Source organism: Mesoplodon densirostris, chromosome 7 (assembly GCF_025265405.1).
Source record: "Mesoplodon densirostris isolate mMesDen1 chromosome 7, mMesDen1 primary haplotype, whole genome shotgun sequence".
Taxonomy (NCBI): Eukaryota; Metazoa; Chordata; class Mammalia; order Artiodactyla; family Ziphiidae; genus Mesoplodon; species Mesoplodon densirostris.
This window is the reverse complement of record NC_082667.1, coordinates 40720002-40746991: the sequence shown is the minus strand read 5'-3', so window position 1 is coordinate 40746991 and position 26990 is coordinate 40720002. Positions and strand designations below refer to the sequence as shown.

Sequence of the window (26990 nt, the reverse complement as noted above, 5' to 3'; positions counted from 1 at the left end):
ACGATATGACCCAGCAATCCACTACTGGACATATACCCTGAGAAAACCATAATTCAAAAAGCGTCACGTGGCACTGTGACGTTCCCAGGGAGGAACGAAGCGTAAACAGCGCAGGTCATTTTGGGAGGGGGATCGTTTCACACAGCTCCATTATAGCGCTGCCCGCTGCCTCCATGGTTTCCCTTCCCTCCCCATTACCGCCTCCCGTCCCTAAGCCCCAGCGGGAAGGCTGGGCCTAGGGTGGGGGAGGCAGGAGTGAAAGGAGGAAAGCGGAAAAAGGAGAAAGGGAAGAAGTGAGGAGAAAGGGTGAGTCGGGAAGGGTTAGTGGTAGAGGCTAACGTGCGAAGCGCGCAAGCCCAGCGGACGGACTGACGACGGACGCGCCTGTGCTGCTGCTGCCGCGGCTGCGGTGCCCACCTGAGTCACGTCGAAGCCGCGGTGGCGGCTGCGGCGGCAGCAGCGGAAACAAGAGGGGAGCAATGGCGGCCGACAGCCCAGAGGAGAAAGATATAGAACTTATTGTTCTAGATGCTATTGTGTCTGAAGAACCAGAACAGGATGATGAACTCTATAATCCAGAGAGTGAACAAGATAAAAATGAGGAAAAGGGTTCAAAAAGAAAAAGTGGCCGAATGGAATCTACTGACACAAAGCGACAAAAGTCTTCTGTTCATTCAAGACAATTGATTTCTAAGCCACTGAGCTCATCAGTTAGCAATAACAAAAGAATGGTTAGTACAAAAGGAAAGCCAGTCACAGAGTATAAAAATGAGGAATATCAAAGATCTGAAAGATGCAAACGTCTAGAAGCTGATCGGAAGATTCGTTTGTCAAGTAGTGCCTCCAGAGAACCTTATAAGAGTCAACCTGAGAAAACATGTCTGCGGAAAAGGGATCCTGAAAGGAGGGTCAAATCCCCTACACCAGATGGTTCTGAGAGAATTGGGCTTGAAGTGGATAGACGTGCAAGCAGATCCAGCCAGTCTTCTAAGGAGGAAGTGAACTCTGAAGAACATGCCTCTGACCATGAGACTGGCAGCAGTGGTTCTTCGGATGAGCAAGGCAACAACACTGAGAATGAGGAGGAAGGGGTGCAAGATGTGGAGGAAGATGAAGAGGTGGATGACGATGGAGAGGACGAAGAGGAGGAAGAAGAAGAGGAAGAGGAGGAGGAGGGGGAGGAAGAAGAAGAATATGAACAGGATGAGAGAAACCAGAAGGAAGAGGGAAATGATTATGACACCCGAAGTGAGGCTATCGACTCTGTGTCCTTCACGGATGGACCTGTCAGATCTGGTTCAGGAACAGATGGATCAGATGAGAAAAAGAAGGAAAGGAAGAGAGCTAGAGGCATATCTCCTATTGTTTTGATACAAGTGCAAGCTCTGCATCAGAGTCATATGCAGGTTCAGAAAAGAAGCATGCGAAATTACAATCTGCCGTTCATGTTGTCCGAAAAGATCAAACCAGTAAACTCAAATATGTCCTACAGGATGCGAGATTTTTTCTCATAAAGAGTAACAGCCATGAGAATGTGTCCCTTGCCAAAGCTAAGGGTGTATGGTCTACACTGCCAGTAAATGAGAAGAAATTAAATGCTGCACTCAGATCTGCAAGGAGTGTTATCTTAATATTTTCTGTGAAAGACAGTGGAAAATTTCAAGGATTTGCAAGACTTTCTTCAGAATCACACCATGGAGGATCTCCTATACATTGGGTACTTCCAGCAGGAATGAATGCTAAAATGCTGGGAGGTGTCTTTAAAATTGACTGGATTTGCAGGCGTGAATTACCCTTCACTAAGTCGGCTCATCTCACCAATCCTTGGAATGGACATAAGCCAGTAAAGATCGGACATGATGGACAGGAAATTGAACTTGAATGTGGAAACCAGCTTTGTCTTCTATTTCCCCCTGATGAAAGTATTGATTTGCATCAGGTCGTTCATAAAATGCCTCACAAGAGAAGAATGCATTCTCAGCCCCGGTCAAGAGATCGTCCATCCCGTCGAGAACCAGTCCGGGATGTGGGAAGGCATCGACCAGAAGATTATGATATTCATAACAGCAGAAAGAAAGCAAGGATTGACTATGCCCCTGAGTTTCATCAGAGACCAGGGTATTTAAAGGATCCACGATACCAGGAAGTAGATAGACGGTTTTCAGGAGTTTGCCGAGATGTGTTTTTAAATGGGTCCTACGATGATTATTTGAGGGAATTTCATAACATGGGACCACCAGCACCTCGGCGAGGAATGACTCCTTATCCTGGAATGGAACAACCTCCACACCATCAGCACCATGCTCCACCTCCTCAAGTTCATCCCCCCTACTCAGGACATCACCCAGTACCACATGAAGCAAGATACAGAGATAAACGAGTACATGATTATGATATGAGGGTGGATGATTTCCTTCATCGAACACAAGCTGTTGTCACTGGTCGGAGAAGTAGACCTCGTAAAAGAGATCGGGAGCGAGAGCGAGATCGCCCTAGAGATAACAGAAGACACAGAGAACGAGATAGAGGACGTGATAGAGAAAGAGAGCGATTATGTGATCGGGACAGAGACCGAGGGGAGAGAGGTCTATATAGAAGATAATGTGCTTTTGGAAGCACTGATTGTTTAAAAATAAAAAGAATCTTGTATTCTTTTTGTGTGTGTTTACAAGTAGTAAAATTATTTTCAACTGTCTACTTAAAGTTCATTGTGTAGAAGGATTTATTATGACCCTCTTTGTTCCAAGCAAGCAGTATAATAATAACTGGAAAAACTCAAATCCTCCAAAAAATGCACAGTTGACAATTTGAGTTGAGGCTTCTATTGTGGCAGAATGGAACAGTCCAAGAATGTAGATATTGATTCAGTCTCCATAAATGTTCATCTACATATAATATGTTCATCCTAGAGTTTTTTGTTTGCTTTCTTTCTTTTGGATCTTGATGGATGACTGCCAGAATATTTTGCTTTGATGTATTTCTAAATGTAGGTGCACGTGGTTCAGTAAAAATAATGCTGCTATCAAGTATGCAAATATTGAAATCTGATGGTTTGATTGTATGGCAGTGCTGTAGCAGCCTCTTGGTTTCTCCTTTTCCTTTTTTTAATCTTAAAAAAGTCACTTTTTATGTTTCTTCCATCTTCAATGATGAGAGCAATATTAAGAACACGTTGCTATCTAATTGTTAGTCTTTTTAGATAAAAAATTCCTATGTTCAGTAGCATGGTTGATGCTATTGTTTAGCCTTCCCCTCCAAACTGTATACATTGGCTTGGAATGTTCACAACTTGCGTGTGTGGCAGCGGAAGATAATTCCCATATTCTACACTGCTACTGTTTTGTATAAAATAAATTGGTAAAGATTGACAACAACAACAAAAAAAGAGTCACGTAACACAATAATCATTGCAGCACTATTTACAATAGCCAGGACATGGAAAAAATCTAAGTGTTGATAGACAGATGAATGGATAAAGAAGATGTGACACATATGTACAATGAAATATTACTCAGCCATAAAAAGAAATGAAATTGAGTTATCTGTAGTGAGTTGGATGGACCTAGAGACTGTCATACAGAGTGAAGTAAGTCAGAAAGAGAAAGACAAATACCGTATGCTAACACATATATATGGCATCTTAAAAAAAAAAAAAGGTTCTGATGAACATAGGTTCAGGACAGGAATAAAGAAGCCGAAGTAGAGAATGGACTTGAGGACACAGGGAGGGGGAAGGGTAAGCTGGGACGAAGTGAGAGAGTGGCATCGAAATATATACACTACCAAATGTATAATAGTTAGTGGGAAGCAGCCACATAGCACAGGGAGATCAGCTCCGTGCTTTGTGACCACCTAGAGGGGTGGGATGGGGAGGGTGGGAGGGAGACGCAAGCGGGACAGGATATGGGGATACATGTATACATATAGCTGATTCACTTTGTTATACAGCAGAAACTAACACAACATTGTAAACAATTATACTCCAACAAAGAGGTTTAAAAAAAAATTTAAAGACCATAATGAGATATCACTACATCTATTAGGACAGCTAAAATGAAAAATAGTGACAATAACAAATGCTGGCATAATGGAGAATCTGATCTCTCATATATTGCTAGTGAGAATGTAAAATGGTACAGTTGGGAAATCAGTTTGGCAGTTTTTTAAAATAATGAAACATACATTTATACAACCCAACCATTTCACTCCTTGGTATTTATACCAAAGAAACAAATACCTATGTTCACACAAAACCAGTAAATGATTGTTATAGCAGCTTTAAAAAAATTCTAATTGAAGTATAATTGACATATAACATCATATCAGTTTCAGATGTACAACATAATTGTTTGATATTTGCATATGTTGCAAACTGATCTCCATAATATGTCTAGTTAACATCTGTCACCATACATGGATACATTTTTTTCTTGTGATGATAACTTTTAATACCTACTCTCTTATCAACTTTCAAATATACAATATAGTTTTATTAACTATAGTCACCATGCTATACGTTACATCCCTAGGACTTATTTTATAACTGAAAGTTTGTACCTTTTGACTCCCTTCACTCATTTCATCCACTCCCCACTCCCTTGCCTCTGGCAACAACTCATCTGTTCTCTGTATCTATGAGCTCAGTTGTTTTGTTTTGTTTTGTTTTAGATTCTACATATGAGTGCTAGAGCAGCTTTATTTGTAACAGCCAGAAACTGAAACAAACAAAATGTTCCTCAATAGGTAAATGGCTAAACAAACTGTAGTATACCCATAATATGAAATTAAAAGGAATTAACTCAGCAATTAAAAGGAATAAACTATTAATACACAACAATTTGAATGGATCTCAAAAATACATTATGCTAACTAAAAAAAAGCGAATCTCAATGTCACACACTATAAGATACCATGTACATCAGCAGTCCCCAACATTTTTGGCACCAGGGACTGGTTTCGTGGAAGACAATTTTTTCCACAGCCAGGGGTTGAGGGTGTGGTGGGATGGTTCAGGCAGTAATGCAAGCGATGCGGAGCAATGGGGAGCGATGGGGAGCGATGGGGAGCGATGGGGAGTGATGGGGAGCGGCACATGAAGCTTCACTTGCCCGCTGCTCACCTCCAGCTGTGTGGCCCGGTTTCTAACAGGCTGGAGACCAGTATCAGTCTGAGGCCTGGGGGTTGGGGACCCTTGATGTACATAATATTCTCCAAATGACAAAATTATAGAGATGGAAAACATACTAGTGGTTGCCAGGGTTATGGGATGGTGAGAGGCTGGGCGAAGTGGGCAGCTATAAGAGAGGAGCACAAGGGAGATCTTCGTGATGATGGACCAGTTCCCTATCTTGACGGCACTGGTTGCTAAATGAGTCATGTGACAAAATGACATAGAACAATATACAAACATTGCTCCAATGTCAATTTCCTGGCTTTGATATTGTACTATAATTGTGTAAGATGTAACCATTGGGGGAAACTGAGTGAAATGTTCATGGTCCTCTTTCTCTCTATAGTACAGAGTGAATCTATAGTCTATATTTATTTTATGAATCTATAATCATTTTTAAATAAAAGGTTTAAAAAACACATATTCATGTTAAATTTAACATTTAACATTTTATTTATATATTGCAAAAAAAGTCTTTAGGGCTTCCCTGGTGGCGCAGTGGTTGAGAGTCCGCCTGCCGATGCAGGGGACATGGGTTCGTGTCCAGGTCCAGGAGGATCCCACGTGCCATGGAGCGGCTGGGCCCGTGAGCCATGGCCGCTGAGCCTGCGCGTCCGGAGCCTGTGCGTCCGGAGCCTGTGCTCCGCAACGGGAGAGGCCACAACAGTGAGAGACCCGCGTACCGCAAAAAAAAAAAAAAAATCTTTAAGACACACTAAGTGAGGTAAAAGCAAGGCTAAGAATGATGTATTAAAACGGTGTGCTCCTATGTATTTTTTCTTTTGGAAGGGCCATATATGCATGTATATATGCTTATATAGTCATAGAAATTTCCTAAGTGATAGTCAAGAAAATAATAACAGAGGCTGCCCCTGGGCAGGAGAGAGATTGGGGTAAGAGACAATTTGAAAAGTGAAAAGGGGCCGTATTAATAATTATACAGTGACAACAGGCACTGACAGGACAAAAATGGGAAAATCAGAGTTTGTGGTCACTGACAGTATGCACTCAACAAATGTCAATAATTGTTATTTTCTTTTTTCTTCCGTATATTTTTATCTATTTTGTACAAGAAAATATTTATGGTAACAGAGGACTAAGTTAGTTTTATTAACCCTTCTACTGAAAAAAAATTAAGTTAGTTTTAAAACGTTGTTAAGCCCATCAAATATATGATAGGACATCACTTAAAACACCTCTAATTTACTCAGTGGTCAACAATCCAAATGCCTAGTGGGCCAGTCAGGTAAGGTAGATGTGTGAATTGGGCCATGTGTAGTATTTAGGAAATGGCTGAGACTGTGACAAACTGGAAAGAACTCCAAGACAAAGCACTCAAATGCAAATGTTTATAAGACTCAACCTGGGCCAGAAAAACACAGCAATGTCCTGCCAGTGCCCACTAGCGACCCCATCCATGTCTGCTCGCTAAGGCATCCTGTTCCACTGCAGACAAGTCTAATTACTAGAAAGTTCTTTATGCTGAAGTGACATTTACCTGTGGTGATTTCTCCCTATTAATCCTAGTTCTGAGCATTTCCTTCATAATGAGAATTGTGGACCAGGTTTCATAGTAAGTTAATTGGACTTGTTGGCATCCAATTAAGAACTAGTTCCTTTACTAAGTGCTCAGAGCTGCCTACAGGTAGACAATGTAACTCAAGTTTGTCCTCACACAAACCAGGGTAAATGCAAACTCTGTCATTTAACAGATCTAATACATTGAAAAAGTGATTCAATCTTTACTTATCTTCCTATTCAAAAGGAGGATAATAAAAATGGCCAATTTGCAGAGTTGCTGTGAAGATTAAATATGGAAACGTTAAAATGCCAAGTAGATGTCAAAGAAAATGACTCCTTCTGTCAGATAACAATTGTGATAGAGGTTACTTTGGACCTTATTGTTCAACTTACGTGGATTTTGTGAGAGTGGAAAATATGCAGATTTTCAGAGTAATTTCATAGCCAGGGATCCAAGGTTGAGCTTCCTCTCTTCCCAATCTACCAGGCATGATTCCTCATTTTGCCACTAGACGGCAGTTGCTTCCCAGAGCATTTGAGCTCCAAGGAAGTGAAATCTCCAAAGCTTATCCAAGGCTCTCATTCATGTTACAAATCAGGCCTAGAGCCACACCAAGTAACAGGGTGTCTATCCTCTCAAGGAGAATTTGTTTCACTCCGTAACCAAGAAATTCAGAGCCCGTTCCTGAAATTCAACGAGGGAAGAGGTGATGGTCCAGAAGAGCAATTTATTACTCACTCACTCAGCTAACCTGGATTTGCTCCTGCCACAGGGCCTTTGCACTTGGCTGTCCCAGCTTCCTGGGTCCTCTTCCCCCAGGCGTTTGTATAGTGTACTCCTTTCTGTATTTACGTACTAGCTCACAGCACCCATAACGTAAGTCCCAGGACAGCTGGGGCTGTGTTTTGTTCCTTACAGCATCCCCAACCTCAATAACTGTGCCTACTACATACTAATAAACATTTGCCCAATAAATACCTGTCAAATGAAAGTTAAATGAATACCTAAGTTCTCAAAAGTTGCTCATCCACTAGCTAAAATAACACTCTTTCTCTTTTCCTTAAGAAAGCAAATCCAGATGCCAGAGAAGGAGAGAGACTGTCTAACCAGCCCAGGACTGAATGTGGCCATGGTCCCCACCCCTCACCTGTGGAAATCACATCTCATCTCCTACATTGCTTGAGCCTCAGGTGACAATGGCAAGGCTAATAAACTGACCTGAGGTAATGGGTGAAAGTCAGGAATGATCCTTTTCTTTCCTTATCAGTAACATGGCTTTTAATAGTCATTCTGGAGAAAAAGCTATTGCCAAAACCCAATACTCCTTTGTTTTGTCTTTTATCCACACCTCTATTTTGTAGGTGCCTCAAACTCAAATAAATTCATTCTCTTCTTCCACAAACTGTCCCCAATAATGGCACCCCAGTCATAGGACTTTAGCTCATTGCTCTCCTTGGACACCACATGTAACTGTCACCCCCTAATAATCCTACCTCACGCCTCTACACTCCTCTTTCCCATTCTTACTGCCATCACCCAGGGCCCTCATTTCCCTGGGCTGTCACAAAAGGCTATTTGACAAAATGCACAGCTCTGACCTGCTCAAAACTTTCTATGGACCCTTTAAGATCAGCTTATTTCACCTCCTTTGTGAAGCCTTCTCTCTCCCTGCCTCTCTGAGTAGAATTGACCCTCTGTTCCATGTGTCTCCACTTGTTTCATGTAGATTTCTCTCATGGTATCTATCCCTCTTTATTGCAATGAATTTTTACCAGCTGTTTCTCACTAGAGTAACATGAGGGCTTGGCCATATTTTATTCATTTGTTTGTTATTGTTATTTTATGTCCAGAACCTAAAAATGCATCTACAACATACTGATGGCCATAATTGGTCCCCACTACCTGCCAAATAAACCCCAACCTCTTGTCCTATCATTCAAGGGCACCAGTATGTCGCTTAATTGTTTCCCCACATGTCCCATCCACTCCCAGGCATTGCTGGCCACCCTGGGAGTCCCTGTAGCACATATCAAGGACTACCTAGTGCCCGTGGAGAAAGGCCTCTGAATGATAAACTTTAGTACATGATGGTAGATCATACTGTCATCTAGTTGAGTCTAGAGCCAGATTACCTGGGTTCCAATCTCCCTTCCACAATTTACTGGTTGTGTGACTTGGAAAAGTATTACTTTAACCTCTATGGGCCTCACTTTCCTCATTGGCAAAAAGGTGGAAATAACAGTACCTTTCCCATAAATTGTTTTCTTTCTTTTTTTTTTTTTTTTTTTTGGAGGATTGGGTAAATATATGTGAAGCTCTGGAACAACCTTGACAAATAGTAAGCATTCAATTAATTCTAATTATTATTAAGCATCTGCTGTATATCAACTGTGATGCCAGAAACTTGACATATATTACATCTAATCCTTACAACAACACCAGAAGGAGGCAAAGTTTCCTCCTTCAACTGGTAAGAGGGCTAAGGCCCATAGAATTTGAGTATCTTTCTCAAATTCACATGGTCAGGAAGTGCTGGGACAAGAATTTGAACCCAAAGTTGTCTCTCTCCTCTCTGCTAACTCTTTCCAAACTTCAGTCAACTGCATCCCACTTATGAGACTTTTGCCATATGTGTACTATTGTTTACTAAGTATTCTTTCATTTGGCTCTTTTTCCCTTAAATAAATATAGTCTAAACTTCATTTCACTTTCACAAATGAGATTGATGTGTTGGCCACTTATCCTAATTCACATTAAAATAAATACAAAATTCTTAAATGTTTGTCCACCTTTCACTTAAAATATCAAAAATTCCACAGTACTCGGTCAATGCAGTACTGGACCATGATGCTGAGCCTGTTTTGATTTACATGAGTTGATCTTCTGTACAACAATGTGCATATAGTTAACAATACTGTACTGTACACTTAAAAATTTAAGAAGGCAGATTTCATGTTACGAGTTTTTTACCACAAAAGAGAGAGAGAGAGCCAAAAAAAAAAAAAAATTTACAAAAGAATAATAGTGAAAGAGAGAGAGAGAGAGCCAGAAATGTGTAGTTAAAGTAATACAGAACTTCATTTCTAGACTTCAGTCCACTGCTTAAATAGCTTTGGTACAGTTGGCAATTCTCTCAACTGTTACTTTCTCTTATCTATTTCATATGGATAACACTGCAGGCTACAGCTCTTTGAGGTGCTATAGGAAAACTAAAATTAGTAACTGATGGGATAATATTGTGAGAAATATAAAGTACCCCATAAATCAATATTTTAATTATTCCTTGTGCAAAATAGTAATAACTTGTACTCATACCAGAATCAAATTTTAATAATACAGGACCATAATGATAAGCTCTTGTCAATAATCCAGTAGGAATTGTTATTAGATTCCAATCCAATCAGTCCTCTCAAGGGAAAGAAACTGTGCTTCCTCATAAAAATGAAATTTTCCTGACTAAGTTATTCTCCAGGTAGGCAAAGTTTTCTCTTTATTATGGGCATATAATACAAGTGAAGATGCAGTTCAAAAATTTTTATTCTGGCAACAAAAGATTAAAAATTTACTTGTGTTCCGACCAGAGAAAGTGAGAAGTGCAACCTCCACTTGCAAATTACAAAATCCCATATTCTGAGAATTTTGAGCGTGTTCGCAAGTCTCATCCCGGTCCTGCACAAAGGGCGTCACTTTTGAGACACAGCTTAACCTGGATTTCACGCATGATGAATGCACCCTCTATACACAAACACAAACAACCCAATACTGCAGGTGATAATTATTTTCCCATAAATTCAAGTACTTATTCATGTCCATACTGTCCCTTTGCTAGAGAAGGGTCTGGTACCATTTTTAGTTTACTGCATTTGCTTTTCACTTTTTTTTTTTTTTTTTTTTTTTGCACTACGCGGGCCTCTCACTGTTGTGGCCTCTCCCGTTGCGGAGCACAGGCTCCGGACACGCAGGCTCAGCGGCCATAGCTCACGGGCCTAGCCGCTCCGCAGCATATGGGATCTTCCCGGACCGGGGCACGAACCCGTGTCCCCTGCATCGCCAGGCAGACTCAACCACTGCACCACCAGGGAAGCCCTGCTTTTCACTTTGCTTAACAAACATAATCTGGGGATGTTCCTAATACAGTTAAAACATAAGTACTGTTGGTTTTATAATTTCTGTCAGCATCGGTGAAAATCAAGCACATTAAAATTTTCTTTTATTAAAAAAAGAATTACTTATTTTATAAATAAAAAAGACCATAATGGCTATTTATTCCTGGTAGAAGTAAGCTTCAATTTATATGCCAATTTTGAGGAACTGGCAATGGCTGCCATAGTGCTCTCTGACTGTCAAGGGCCCAGGTGGCAGGGGTGAGGGGACTGGTCACCTATTTGCCATTCTTCATCTGGTCCAATCCATTCAACTTTCCAGAGGTTATTCCCCCACCGACTTCTCTTTCTCCCACCACCGTTCCCTTACTGAATATTTCCCAGATGACGTGAGCCTGAAATTCATTCTGGCCAGTTTTATATTTCTGAGTATTTATATAAGCTATAAGGACTTAATTTCCTTTAAGTCAATTAAATAGAGCTCTTCTATGAATTAGTTTTGGCAATAGCATATATCTACAACACACATAGATACATACAAACACACAAACACAGAGACCTCATAGTTCCCATTTCAAAATTTCAGCCCCGAGTCAGGTACAGTAATATAAAACCCATCATTTACAAGGGGTTGGATTCAAATTGGGCTTCTGGCAGATGGAACAAATCCAGGTCATCTGACTAGATGGCTAAACCCTTTTTACTAATGTTTACAGAAGAGACACTTAGGATTTCTATTTATCCTTGACAAGTCAAGTTCTAAATTACTTTACCTTCTTTCAAAATTTGCATTTTAAAAAGATGGCAGAGATAAGAGTTCCTGGGAAGACCTTTACCCTCTTTCAAAATTTGCATTTTGAAAAGGTGGCAGAGATAAGGATTCCTGAGAAGACCAGGTAGGATTGGAGTATTACAGGGAGATTGGCATGGCACCAAAAGCCCATAATTAATGAATTTTGAGATTAGGGGTTGGAGGCCCCTTTGAGCCTCTGGTTTTATGGGGTATTGGCACCCAGAAGGGAAGTTATTAGTTTCCTGTAAGGTGATTTTTATAGGAGTGGCAAATTTGTTTTCCCTGGGATTCCCTGATCCCAGACCTGTGGATCTGTAAGTCTTTCAATTTCTGGGGGGAATATTTTGGGTTGGACTGTCCATGTCTTGTATAATACACAGTCCAGCCAAAAACACTCCTTGGCTTTGGTCTTCAGGGAGAGTAAGAGTTGCCCCCAAGACTGAGAAAATCCTTTCCCAATAATGGGCTGGGGCATTCAGGCATGACAAGGAGCTTGTGAGTTTTAAGACTCTTTCCCCAGATGCAAGTTAGAGGGGTGGTGGAATGTTTTCATTTTGGTTTTCCTTCAACCCCAACAATAGAGCAGGTTTCAGGGGCAAGGGGCCCAGCACGAGAAGTCAGGACAGAATAAGTGGCTCCTGTGTGCACTAGAAATTGGACAAGCCTACCTGCCACATCAGTGGTCACCCGCAGTTCCTCCCATGTATGATGACTGTCTTCTCAGGAGCCTTGGGAGGTCCCAGGTCCTGTCAATCAACCACTGCCATGACTGGCATGGGGGAATATCCTCACTCCCTTTGGAGCTGGGGGCAGTCCTTCTTCCAGTGGCCCATCTGCTTGCAGAGTGGGCATGGCGTTTTGGGTGTAGGCTGGGACCTGTTTCCTGAGCATTCCTTGCTCCAGTGTTCAGGACTGCCACAGCTGAAACTGGCTCCTTTCCCTGGTAGAGGTCTTCTAGGAGTATTTTTGGGGTGACCAGGAAGGAGGTGGCTTAGGTCTCTGCCAAAAGCCTGGCTTGCTGTTGTTCCTTCCTTAAATCACACCGTTCCTTCTTTTCCTCCTCAGCCTGGTCTCTATTGTTAAAAACACTGAAGGCTGTGTCAATAAGAAGGTTGAGAGGGGTTTAGGGCCCCATGGCAAGCTTTTGAAGCTTCCGACAGATGTAGGGGTTGATTGGCTAATGAAGTGGGTTGCAAATACAATGTGTCCCTTGAAAATATTTGGGTCTATATTCGTATATTTTCTGAGGGCATCTACCAATCGGGGCTGAAATAGGGCTGGATTTTCATCTTGGCCTTGGGTGACCTCTTTAACCTTAACATAGTTAACAGGTTTAATTATGCATCATTTCATCCCTTCAATGAGGCGAAGGATCATATGATCCCTACTAGTGATACCAGGCTGGCCTGGTTGATAGTCCCAACTGGGATCCATTAGAGGCACTGCTGTCAGGCCCAAAGGATATTGATGTGGTTGGGCAACCTGTAATTCATCAGCATATGTTTGAACCTGTGCCCAAATATGGGTCTTTTGCTCACTAGTGCAGCAGTGGGAAAGGACAATATTTTCATCCTTCCAGGTAAGGTCAAAGGAGAGAGTCAGTGCCTGGAATTCTTCAGTGAACTGGCCAGGGTCCTCCAAGAATCTGCCTAAGCAGGTGTGGCATTGGTTAAGGTCAGACAAGGAAAAAGGGGTGTGGACTCTGATAATTCCCTGAGGCCCACCTACTACTTCCTGAAGGAGGCAAAGAGGCTCTGGCTGCATTTCTGGTACGGAAGGGTAAAGAGACTTATAGGGCAGGGGAGAGGCTGAAGATGGTGGAAGAGTGTTAGGGCTTGGGTCTTCTCTCTGGGGCTCCTGTTCTTCCAGGTGTGCCACTACAGAGGGCTTTTGTGTAGCCTAAATGGGTCCCAGCCGGCCAGGTTCCCTAACCTAGGACTTGCGAAGCTCCGGGTTTTCTCTCAGGGCCATAAGAGCCTGTACATAAGGAACTTCTGTCCCATTTCCCCTGCCTTTTGCAAAAGATGTCTAACTGTAGGATTGGCATTATAGTTGAGGCTCCCATTTGCTGGCCAGGCCTCATCGTCCTCAAGTTCATACTGCGACCAGGCTTCATTACAAAAGAAAATGAGCTTTTTCGTTTTAAAGAATCTAGAGAAAACTTGTCCCAGTGACTCAAACTGCAACCAAGGGGTGAGTCCTTGGGGATGGAGGAGGTGTTTCCCATCGTTCCTTCATGGGGAGAGTGCTCCTGTACCAGAGAGGAGCACTACCGTTAGGCGGTCCCATGGGAGCTCTCTAAGACAGGAGTGGTTCCAGGCATCCCCATCCACATAGTCCTGTTGACTTTATCCACAATGGGGGTTAGCTACTCCCCCATGTGGTGGTCCTGTTGACCCCAAAGTCCTGGGACCTGTATCCTATCCTGGCGTCTGTGGTACCCAGGATGAGTGACCTTCCTGAAGGTTTCTCTATACAGTCTATAGATTAATTCCTGTGTTCTGGGATATGTTCCCCTGGAATGGACATCCTCATGGCTCTAAGACTTATTTAAGTCCCAGCCTTTTTCCCTAAAAAGGTGGTAAGTTCCAGAAAACAGGCACTGGCCATTACGGCAGATGGTTTGTGAGAAAGAAAAAACTTCTCTTTTACCTTTTTTGTGGGCAGCACCCCTGGGACCTTGGTGCCATCCTCCCCCTCACCCCCTCCCACACATGCCCTGGCCAGCGGGCAGTGGGGCTGGGTGCAGGGGCTGATATGGCAGCCGAGGCAGAGGCACCGTGACTGTCGTTAGGGGGATGGAGGGCCCCGCAACCCTAGAAGAACACTCCCAATCACGTGACCCCAGAGAGGCAAGCACGGCAGATGCGGGTCATTGCTCAGGCATGTATCCCTGGGGCGTGGCCATACAGTTTGAGTTGCCTGCCCAGCCCTAACAGGGCGTGGTGGCAGTGGGGTCAGGGTGGACTCTGGAGGGGGCCGGACAAAGGCCAGGAGGCGGGTGGTGAACGATGGTCCCACCACCGTGAGTCCCAACCACGTGGGGAGGAACCATCCCCCTCCTAATACCGGGGGTATGCGCACAGACACTCTACTGCTTGAGGGAGCTCCCGAAGGGATTGCAGACGCTGTAACCATGGCACAAACTCTAAGTAAGGTTGTATTCCATATTTTTACACAATTGGACCTGTTAACAGTTAATTAAATGGTGGATGAGGCAAACCCAGAAGGCAAAGATCCTGTGGTTCAGGTCCCTAGATGCCTGTGAGGATGACTGGCAGTAAGGCTGTGCCTCTCAAGCCCAAGGGAGGTAAGAGGCTAAGTCCAAAAAGGTGACAGAGAGTAAGAAAGCAAAAGAGAGAGTAAGGGAGAGAGTAGGAGAGAATGGGAGCGTAATGGTGGGAAATAAAGTAGTCCCTCTCAAGCGCAAGGGAGGCGAGAGGCTGAGGCTTACCGAATTCTCCTGGCTAGCTCATCAATATGTTCCCAGTGAATCTGAGGTTCTTGCTTCGTTCTAAAAGAATTTGGAGATGAAGTGATAGGTAAGAAGTGGAGTGTGGACCATCTCAGAAGATGAGAGGCCTTGGGAGGAACACACTCCACAGACAGAGCGTGGGCCATCTCAGAAGGCAAGAGAGGGTCCCAAAATATGGTGTGGTTACTTTTTATGGGCTGGGTAATTTCATAGGCTAATGAGTGGGAGTATTATTCCAATTATGTGGGGGAAAGGGGCAGAGATTTCCAGGAATTGGGCCACTGCCCACTTTTTGGTCTTTTATGGCCTTTTATGGTTAGCTTCAGAACTGTCATGGTGCTGGTGGGTGTGTCATTTAGCATGCTATTATATTACAATGAGCATATAATGAGGTTCAAGGTCCATTGGAAATCGAATCTCCCGCCATCTTGGATCTAGCGAGTTCTAACCAGTTTTTGTCATGCCTATGGCCATGTCATTCTTTTAATGGTTGTGCCCCGTCCCCTTCCCTCTTGTTTCAATAAGAGATTTAGCCTTATGGGCCTTTTGGTGCCACTATAAACGATCTATAAGTAATCTGTAGCTTTCAATTTTTAAAAGATACCTTTCTAATAATTTATGACTGAAGTAACTTTTAAAAAGTCCTTTGTATTTCTCTACACTTTTTCTTTTAAAAGATAAATAGAGCTTGTAAGTCATAAAATACCTAACACCTTTCTGTTTCTGTTTGCTTTTTTTCCTCCTGATTAAGGTACTACATCTTTCTACCCATGGAAATTGAAAGATTGGTATGAATCTGCAGTCATTTAAAAAATTTCTGTGCTTCGTAAGTTATGGTGGACCAAAAGTTGCCTTAGCTAATTTTACTAAGCTAATCTGTACATTTCTACTCACATAAGGAGTCTTTTAAGAAGGCTCACACTGCAGTACAGTGATTCTCAAGCTTTCACCAAAGGGCTGTTTTTTTTTTAAAATTTCTATCCATTGCAGATTGATACTTTGGTAAAATACAATAAAAATTAATTACTAGAAAAATTTTGAGATACAAAATAAAAGCCCCATTTATTATAATAGACATAAAATGGCTGTCAAATATAAAAATGTTTGAATGTTTTATTTTCTGTTTCTATGATTATCTTGTCATAAACCAGTAAAAGGACCACACTTTGAGTAAAGCTGATGAGAATACACGCACAGACATTACCACCTGCTCATTTACACTTCATCTGAGTGGACCGGGATAACTGAAGATCAACAGGATCTCCAAATGCCTTCCTGTCCCCATTAACTTAAGTCACTGTTTAGAGAATAGCCACTTCCCACTTGAAGAATAGTGAAAACTAAAGTAAATATGGGGGAAATGGCAGGCAGCTCAGTTGCTGTGGCAGCAACTCTATTTTCCAGCTTAATGTTTCAACCTGAATTACCTGGAGTTGGAAGGATGTGCTGTGGAATTTGGGAGAGAGGCTGGAAGAAAACCAATTAGTCCCTCACCAAGGATTTAATAGGCTGGCAAAGGAGCTGTGTTGGAATGTTGGCTCTACATCTGCTCAGCTGTGTCTGCTTGGCAGGGTTACCCTCTCTGAAGCTGTTTCCATTAATATAAAATGGGGACAAGGATGCCTCTGGTAACCGCAGAGGTGGTTCAAAGGTTTCAATATGGTTGGTAATGGATGTTAAATTCTAAAGTGTTGTGCAAATATAAAGCATTAAGCAACTGTTTCCTAAAAGTTGAGCTCATTAGAAGTTGGAAAAATGGCTAAGACATCAGATTTATGTTTATTTATCATTAGGAGGAAATGTTTTAGCATGTCCTATATTCAAATTTACAGATGGTAAAGACAGGGAGCGCATTTGTAGGTGGAAGATTTGTTTTCTCCAGTTTATTTTTAAAGCCATTCTCTGTGGTTGACCTCTCTCTACACCCTCTCTCTTGGTCTTTCATTCACGTTCACTTTCCTACTCCTGTTCTTTTTTGATACCTTAAATACTTGGAGCTAAATTCAAGTCTCTGAATCTCACTTTAGGATGGGAACTAAGAGGAAGTTCACCATGGAGAAACCCTGTCTCTTCTAAGCAGCAAACACAGTGACACAAGTGCTACTCAAAAGTCAGTGACCAGAGCTGGGTCTTTGCTTTAAAGTTTGCTGTTTCCTATCTGCAAGTTCACTTCCAGAAATTTATCCTATAGACATACTTCACAAAGATCATTGTGTAAGGATTATCAAGGAGGTCTGTAAAAGTGAAAAACTGAGACCAATCTAAACATCTGAAAGAATGACTAAAATTATGCTAGAGGGGTCCCAGACGCAGGCACTCATTTTTACTTCTCTAAAAGTTGAGCTCAAATGGCTGAGGAGTTTTTCTACTCCCAGTATTCTGGCTTCCCTAGCTTATGCACCAGAAAAACTTCCATGTTATACTGTCTTCGTTTCCCTATTTACTGATCGTGAGCTTTGTAGAACAGACTATACTTGACCTGAAATTTGGTAGATGAGAGAGAAGTTTGAGATAGAAAAGTAACATACAATCTGGAAAACTTCCTGATAACTTAATGAGTATACCAAGGAGATTAGGCCAGTGGCAGAATCTCTTCTTCCACTCTATTCATGGCTTCTCTTTTAACTTTCTTTACATGTAGTCCCATCCCGATCCCCTTGAGACCCAAAGAGGCAGTAAGAGAGAGCTCTGATCTGTGGTAACAAGCCTAACAGAAATCATATATTTACCCTTTAAAACTTCACCATCAGATTTCTTTGCCAGAACACCATGAAATCAAAGTGGTATTCCTGATAATCTCATGTTGACCGGGAATTCTAACTGGCATTTATGCATTGTTATTGAATAAACCAGGAAACTGAATTATTATTTAATAAGTTCACTTTGTTTAGTAAGAAAAAGTCTTTTCAAACCATGAGGTACCTGAGGGAAAAGTACTTTCTAGCATATTTAGTGACAGAACTGCCTGAACAACCAGGAGTCTTGCATCAAAAGAATTTAACCTACCTGTGGGTGCATTTGATAAGGTCAAATCTGAAGCTAAATTTTGATTTTACATTAGTAGTGCTCTTTCTCCCTCTCCCAACATTCAGTCTTTGCTAAACTTTACATAAAACCCACCAATATTATAAAACATTCAAAAAAACAAACAACCCAATCAAAAAATGGGCTGAAGACCTAAATAAATTTCTTTAAAGAAAACATACCAATGGCCAACAGGCACACGAAAAGGTGCTTAACATTGCTAATTATTAGAGAAATGCAAATGAAAACTACAATGACGTATCACCTCACACCTGTTAGAAGGGCCATTATCAAAAAGTCTACAAATAATAAATGCTGGAGAGGGTGTGGAGAAATGGAAACCCTCCTACACTGTTGATGGGAATGTAAATTAATACAGCCACTATGGAGAACAGTATGGAGGTTCTTTAAAAAACTAAAGTTAGAGCTACCATATGATCCAGGAATCCCACTCCTGGGCATATACCTGAAGAAAACCAAAATTCAAAAAGATACATGCACCCCAATGTTCATTGCAGCACTGTTTACAATAGGCAAGATATGAAAGCAGCCTAGGTGTCCATCAATAGATGAATGGATAAAGAAGATATGGTATACACACACACACACATACACACAATGGAATATTACTCAGCCATAAAAAAGACTGAAATAATGCCATTTGAAGCAACATGGAAGGAACTAGAGATTATCATACTAAGTGAAGTAAGTCAGAGAAAGACAAATATCATATGGTATCACTTATTTGTGAAATCTAAAAATATGATACAGATGAACTTATTTACAAAGCAGAAACAGACTTCAGACATAGAAAACAATTTTATGGTTACCAAAAGGGAAGGCGGGGAGGGGGGTTGATAAATTAGGAGTTTGGGATGAACATATACGCATCACTAGGAATTCCCTGGCAGTCCAGTGGTTAGGGCTCCATGCTTCCACTGCAGGAGGTATGGGTTCAGCCCCTGATTGGGGAACTAAGCTCCCACAAGCTGTGCAGCACAGCAAAAACAAAGAAGAAAAAAAACATGTACACACTACTATATATAAAATAGGTAAACAACAAGGACCTACTGTATAGCACAAGGAACTATATTCAATATCTTGTAATACCCTATTGCGGAAAAGAATCTGAAGAATATATATGTGTATAACTGAATCACTTTGCTGTACACTTGAAACTTACACAACATTGTAAATCAACTATATTTCAAAAAAAATTTTTTTAATATTATAAAACATTGAATTTCCTGAAAGAGGAAGAGATTCATAGGCGATGGAGTTGAGCACCTTAGTTAACAGGTGGAAGCCATCTTGGCTGAAGGAACAAGTCTGATGTGATAGGAAGATTGCCCAAGATATTTATTTTTGTATATACCATTTGAAATAAAAATTTTCAGTGAACAAACAATTACAATGTATCCATGCTATGAATTGCATTGTGGAGGCAATAAGAATATTTAGGAATAGGTAGAGACAGGAAATAATGCCCAAGAAACATTAAGGGAGAACAAGCAAGTTGTAGGGTAATGTGTATAATAGAATCCCATTTGCCTAAAAAGAAAATAGATTAAATATTTATATTGTGGTCCATGTATATATAGACAGATATTTTCATATATGCATGAGCAAGTCTAGAAGGATACACCCGAATTTAACTATTGCATAGGAAAAAAACTTTTACTGTTTACTTTATATATGGACTCCAATATCATTTTAATTTTAAAGAACGATTCATCCCCTTTGTAATTAAACCAAACACCCACCTAATGTTGAAAAGGAAGTGGAAGGACTTCCCTGGCGATCCAGTGGCTAAGACTCCCAATGCAGTGGGCCCGGGTTGGATCCCTGGTCAGGGAACAACTCGATCCCACGTGCCGTAACTAAGAGTTCGCATGCTGCAAATAAAAATCCCACGTGCCACAGCTAAGACCTGGTGTAGCCAAATAAATAAATACATAAATAAATATTTTTAAATAAATAAAGGCAGTGGAGATATCACTTACATGTGGAATCTAATTTTAAAATGACACAAACGAACTTATTTACAAAAGAGAAACAGACTCACAGATCTCAAAATCAAACTTATGGTTACCAAAGGGGAAACATGGGGGGAAGGGATAAATTAGGAGATTGGGATTAACATATACACACTACTATATATAAAATAGCTAACTAATAAGGATCTGCTGTATAGCACAGGGAACACTACTCAGTATTCTTTAATAACCAATATGGGAAAAGAATCTGAAAAACAATGTATATATATATATATATATATATATATATATATAACACATATATATAGCTGAAATATAACATTCACTTTGCTGTACACCTGAAACTAACACAACATTGTAAATCAACTACACTTCAATAAAGAAAATTTTTAATAAAAAATTAAAATAAAATAAAAGGCAGTGGAAATAGTGGACTCAGTATCCATGTTCTCAGGGTTCAGAAAAGTTGACAGTGGGGATGGGTTATGGGTGGGCAGAGAGGTGCATGTGCTGGAGACTTGCACTGTCCCTTAATAGAAGCTGAGCTCTGGATTGACACACTATCAACTACCACAGGGATTTGCTCTGCTTTCAGTAAACTAGAGGCATCTGAGGCTTCCCTGGAAACTGGGCAGAAGAAACATGCTGGATATATAAAGGCTGATGAGAGAGAGAGGGTTTCCCTTCCCCCAGTCTCCCCTCCCATGTTGCCACAGGGGGCTGTATTTGTGTCTGGGCCCTGGGGTTTCACCTCATCACATTTGGTTCCTCTTGGTTCCATCTCCTAACATTCTATTCTGCCACGTCTTCTCTGCCCTTGTTACAGTTATCTAGCCTTTCCAAACCCTATCCTCTCTCAGGGCTTGTCTCTACATCCCTGCACTGAGCAAGATACCCTGATAACCTTCTTATCTCTCACTGCCTTAGCTCCTCAGCTTTGTGTGGTACCATTTCAAATCAGAGCAAGTGTGAAGTCCTGTGGAGTATTTAGCTCCAGAGAACAGGGGTGCTTTGTTTCAGCAATCCTTGCCTACCTGGAACACCATGAAATAAGAAAGAACAGTGTATCTCTTTTGGGTTTCTTAGATCACAATCTCTGAGAGGACATCTGTCAACAAAGCACGAAAGTTCTCGCGTCTTATGCACTGTTGAACGAGGTGATGACAACGGCCACATCCTCGTTTCAGCCCCTTCTAGAAGCAGGAAGGACTCTATTGAATCACAAGTCACATTCCGGAAGCAAAAACTTCAAATTAGTCTTCTGGTTACAATACAGGGGAGAATAATGGCGCTAATACAGTGTGGCTTTTCTGAATTGCTAAAGAATGTTTATGCTTAGAATCAATGTGATTAATTCCATTGTCATGAAAAAAAACTGTCAGGTCCCTGGCTGTGGCTGAGGGTTTTGCTTCTGTCTACAGCTGATGGAAACCTCTCCCAGGGCCTCTGAGTTCTCCATAGGGATGGGCTCACACACAAAGGACCAGAGCTTTGTTTGCAGGTTTTATTTCAGTCTTTAAAACTTTTTTTTTTTCCTCACAGCTTGAAACATAACTTATAGTTGAACATGTTCAGTGGCTAAACCTCTATGACTTAATATTTTCTTTTTTTTTAAATAGACAAAACCCCCAGGCTCAAGAATCAAGAACTTTCCACAGGAATATTCAAGATGGGGGGAGCTTAAAAGTGCAAAATAAAGACACGGAAAGCTGAGGGAATAAACTTTCATGAAGATTTGGGGCAGGGGCAGGGCACAGATTTAATTTACATCTGGGTTTGTGCCTCTCACTGGGTGTTCTTTTCCATTTCTCCTTTTATTACAAAGATTACCACCCCTGACTTCTCATACGCTGAGAGGTAGAGTTCTGGAAAGCAGGTAGTGTCAAGAGGACAGAGGCTCTAGCAGCTACCCAGATCCAGTCCGGTTTCCTGCTGATGGGCGTGCTGTGTGAAAAAGGACGAAGAAGTGATCGGATGATCCTTGACCCTCTCTGGCACTTATCCTGCTTCTTCGCGGCACTGGAAACCAGAATAAGAAACCCCTCCTTCATGGCATAGGTCTGGTTCCTCTGATTGCTGTCCAGGGAAAAGGGTGCAGGTGTGTGTGTCCAGGAGGTGGCCTGAGGTGAGACCCTTCTGTGTGTCACATACTTAGGCTACAAATCAGTCGTGTAGATCAACTGCTCTCTCACCTTCTGAGTCAAGTAGTGCCTTTGGAGCTCTGCTCTAGATCACTGATAGCCCCAAAAGATCCCTTCCCGTAACCCCAGATTCAGTATTCAGGGAAAAGCCTCATACTAACGTCTCCAGGTGACTTCTGGAAAAGATGTGGACATTGGGGACTTGAAGAGAGGGAGAAGAGAATGTTCTAGCTCTCCTTCATGTTTGTGTGGGTAAATTTGCAGCTGAGGGCTGGGGACACAGCTACTAAGCTCAAATTCCACCAATAATTGGGATGGTACCTTTGATCTGTAGCTAAGGATGTTGGGGAGGGAAAAGAGAATGGAAGATAAATTCATGCCTGCTTTAGAGCTTGCCGAAAGGAAGCTGGGATGGAGAAACTCAGGCAAACACGGTGGCCAACAACTTCAGAGAATAACGGCCAAGGCTGGCTGTGATCCTGTCCCCACCTTCACCTGGAGCCTCAATACCCCAGGGTACTTTACATTTTCCAGGACTCAGCACAACGCTTATTGCTTTCTAGGCTCTGGAAGATTCCTCATGCTTTCCTTCCATTGCTCGGAGTGCTCTGTGCTACTGTGGGCCTCACTTGATACCCTGAGGGTGAGGTAGGTGAGGGCCAAGTGTTCCTCAGCCCAGTTGGGAGCAAGTAAGGCTCTGACTTGACAGGAAGTATGACTGGCTGAGGGGGAGAGATTGACTTACCATTGTCCCTCCCACCATGCAGGCCCAGCCTTCACATAGGTAGTGTCACCCAACTTGTCAGGGGGTCACTTGGAAGCCAGACTCTGCCCATGGTGGAGATGAACTGTTCTCCTCACACTGGCCTACACTGGGGCCGTAGAAGGGGAAAATCTAATTAACATTGGAGTAAGAGAGAACGAGAGAGATCATTTTCTCCCTATTCCTTGTTCCCAGTGCTGGTCCCTGTGGAACAAATTAAGCTCTTCTCCCTAAAGCTCCAGACCACAGAGGGAAGGGTCCTTTCCCTGATCTGAGCAGGTGCTCTTAATGCCTCAGCTCTCACAATAGCTCCCACAGCAGAGGGCTGGAGGAGGCCACAGGCAGAGAAGACCAGAGCACAGAGAGGTTGTTCTGGTGTTGGCTGCACACGTGATCCGGAAATACTCTGGCCTCTGGTACGGGGACCCCTCCAATGGCCATCCCCCCACCAGAGCAGAGCGTAGTGAGGAAGCAGCCAGGGCCTGCACGGGGCCACTGCCGATGCGTCCGCATGGCCCGGGAGCCGCAGCCAAGCACAGCTCTGGCTCAGAGCCTCCACCCCTCTCCTCTTTGAACTCCATGCCACTGGAACTGCCTTCATCCAATCCAGAGTCCAGCTCAGGCAGTCAACCTTGCCAACATCCAGCTGTCCCATCAGGAACCAGTGTGTGGTACAAGAGGCTCGGGGTGGACTGGCCATGTTTGCTCCTTTCGTTGGGAGATAACGTCTTCCTCTTGAGGTAGGAATGTAACTGGGCCCAGCCTTGGTTAACACTCCACATCTTGCAGCTCGATCTCCTCCGTTGTGCTTTCTGCAAAGCAAAAGACACATCCATGAGTTGCCAATCGGCCGGGGGTGGTTTCTTGGTGAGAACAAGATGACAAGGGCCACCTTTGGCCATCCAAGCCGTGAATCGATTATCACAAGGCCCAGAGAATTACCTTTGAGCTTGTGTCTTCTCTTCCTCTGGAATTTATACGCACACTTATTACAAACCCACATGAGGCTGATTAACACTGCAGCCACGGCAGCGAGAAGAGCAAGGAACACAGCAACAAAGTGGAGGTCTTCGTAGAGGATCTCTACGGGGCGGGGGGAGGGGAGGGGGAGATAACGTCTCTTTTAATATCATGAAGTCGGCCTCCGCACACTCACAGTTCTGAGAGGCGCCGGGCCCCTGGGGGTGTCTTACCCGACACGTGCAGTACGATGGTGCCAAACTGACTGCTCCCCAGGTGCTCGGTCACCGTGATGACGTAGTAGCCGGAATCCCTTACACCCACGCTGAAGAGCTGGATGGAGCCGTTGTCGAAGGTGCAGACCCTGTCCTTGTGGCTTTGGGAGATGTTGGCCTGAGTCCCTGGCTTCCACTCCACAATCTTCTGCACTCCCCAGTTGGACGTATACTTCCATTCGATAGTGGGGATGCCATGACAGGAGTATGCAACCGAGAGCAGGATGTCCTCTTCCACTGTGGCATTGATGGCTGCCTGGGGAATGTACAGGGACACGCCCTGACCTGCGGGATGGAGTGCTAGACTTGGCGCCACTCATATGGACTCACAGTGAACTTCTATAACACATTCATTTATTTAGCACGTATTTATTGAGTGCGTATTACATGCCAGGCTCTCTTCTAGGTTCCAATGTTGATGGTACAATGGTGAATGTTATGGACTGAATGTTTGTATCCCCCCCCCCCCAATTTCTATGTTGAAGCCCTAACCCCCCAGTGTGGCTGTATTTGGAGATGGGGTCTCTAAGGAAGTAATTAGGGTTAAATGAGGTCATAAGGGTGGGGCCCTGCTCCAGTTGGATGTCTTTTTTTTTTTTTCCCTGCCGTGCCGAATGCCATGTGGGATCTTAGTTCCCCGACCAGGGATCGAACCTGAGTCCCCTTCTTTGGAAGCGTGGAGTCTTAACCACTGGACAGCCAGGGAAGTCCCCTGCATTGATGTCTTCATAAGAAGAGTCTCCCTCTCTCTCTCATTCTCCCTCGCTCTCTCTCATTCTCTCTCCATGGGCTCATATGGAAAAGGACCATTTGAGGTCACAGTGAGAAAGCAGCTGTGTACAAGCCAGGAAGAGAGTTCTCCTCGGAAACCAAACCCTGCCAGAACCTTGATCTTGGACTTTCCAGCCTCCAAACTGTGCAAAAATAAATTTCTGTTGCTTAAGGCCCCCAGTCTGTGATATTTTGTTATCGCAGCCCAAGCTAGGACAGTGAACAAAACACAAGGTTACTATTCACTATTCCCTAGAGCTTCCATTGTATAAGGGAGACACACAAGGGTTAAACAAACACATGAGATCATTTTAGATAACAAGTGCTTTAAAGATAATAAAATAGGGTACTAGTGGTGGGTGGGGATGGAGGTGGTACACAACATGAGACAGGATGGTCAGAGAGGACCTCGCTGAGGAAATGAACTGGAACCCAAACGACAGGGAGGGCGAGGAGGCAGCCATGCGAAGACACACGTTTCAGGCAGAGGGAACAACTACAGAGAGTGAGGTGAGAGTGAACTGGTATGTCTGAGGGACAGAAAGAAGGCCAGAACGCAGGATGCAGGGAGTCATGGGGTGAGTTCAGGAGACAAGGCTGGAGAGCTAGGCAGGACTTGGGTCCTGACGTGAGAGTCAGGGGTGGGTTTTACTCAAGGGTGATGGGAAGCCATAGGAAGGCTTAGGTGGGAAGGTGACATTCTCCATTAAGCTTGAGAAAGTCCGCTGTGGAGAACATCTGGGGGTGAGGGGACCAGAGCGGAGGCAGGAAGAACAGTCAGGTGGCTGCCGCAGAGACTAGATAAGAGATGGAGACATAGCCTTGGATACAATGAAGGGTGGTCTGATTTAGGATGCATTTGGAAGGAAAGAGGACAGAACATGCTGATAACTAGCCGTGGCAGTGGGCGAGGCAAAGAGGCATCAAGCCGAGATTTCTGCATGAGTGTGTAGATGAACAGTAGAGCCACTGGCTAAGATAATGTATGTCATGAAATATTTTATTAAGTAGGTACCATGCACAGGCCCTGCGCTAACTGCTTTACACACGCCATGTCATTAAAGTGTCACAGAACCCACTACAATTCCATCAAGGATATAAGAAACTTCAGTGTCAACAGGATTAAGTAGCTTGTCCAAGTTGACCCTGCAAGGCTGAGGTTCACACAAGGGCTGCTGACTCCAAAGGTCAGATATTTAACCTCTATGCTCAAGTCAAAGGTCAGTGGTTGGCAGTTAAGGGTACAGAATGTGACAAATCCCCTCCACCTCCACCCTCCCCACACAGAGAACAGTCAGGGCTGGCTGGAGACTGGGTAGTGAATAGGGCAGGATTCAAGCTGGAGCCCATGCCTCTGTTTCCACCTCTACTTCCTGTTTAGCCCCTCACTCTTTGGGTGCCCAGTTGCCCCTGGGCCCCTGCTGTGTGGCTCCAGGTAACCACACCTGTTACTTTTCCAGACTTTTCTCATTGTCCTCTCCCATGCCCAGAATATCGCATTACCATCCCTCTCCTAAGGCTCGGCTAAGTGGCTGGAGATAATCCGATAGGTTCCATGCTGAAAAACTGGGAGGTAATAATGGTTTTCAAGAGTTATAGCTGCCAGGACTTCCCTGGTGGTCCAATGGTTAAAAATCTGCCTTGCAATGCAGGGGACACAGGTTCAATCCCTGGTCGGGGAATTAAGGTCCCATACGCCATGGGGCAACTAAGCCTACACGCCACAACTACTGAGCCCGCTCACTCTGGAGCCCACATGTCACAACTAGACAGCCCATGTGCCGCAACTGCTGAGGCTTCACAGCACAACTAGAGAGAAGCCTGTGAGCCTCAACGAAAGATCCTGAATGCCGCAATGAAGATCCCGCATGCCACAGCTAAGAACCGTCACAGCCAAAAAAAAAAAAAAAAAAAAAAAAATTACAGCTGCCACGTAACAGAAAAATATTTTGTTCCCAGCCCTATTTTAAAAAATGTTAAACTCACAGAAAGATTG

General features: G+C 43.1%; 2 protein-coding genes across 2 annotated transcripts in view; one reads left to right on the top strand and one right to left on the bottom strand.

The window, feature by feature from the left end:
• Positions 1 to 479: 479 nt before the first annotated feature.
• LOC132493678 (YTH domain-containing protein 1-like) lies at positions 480 to 2602 on the top strand. The gene is given in 2 exon segments (XM_060104428.1): positions 480 to 1362; positions 1365 to 2602. Coding segments are annotated over 2 exon segments (2121 nt in total).
• A 17824-nt stretch (positions 2603 to 20426) lies between these two features.
• The window catches only part of VSTM5 (V-set and transmembrane domain containing 5), a 32459-nt gene continuing 25895 nt past the window's right edge, over positions 20427 to 26990 (bottom strand). Inside the window, exons 2-4 of the mRNA XM_060104708.1 lie at positions 24182 to 24508; positions 23931 to 24071; positions 20427 to 23800 (exon numbers count right to left, since the gene is read on the bottom strand). Coding sequence (XP_059960691.1) covers positions 23757 to 23800; positions 23931 to 24071; positions 24182 to 24508 — 512 coding nt within the window. The 3' untranslated portion in view covers positions 20427 to 23756. The remainder of the gene's footprint in view (positions 23801 to 23930; positions 24072 to 24181; positions 24509 to 26990) is intronic.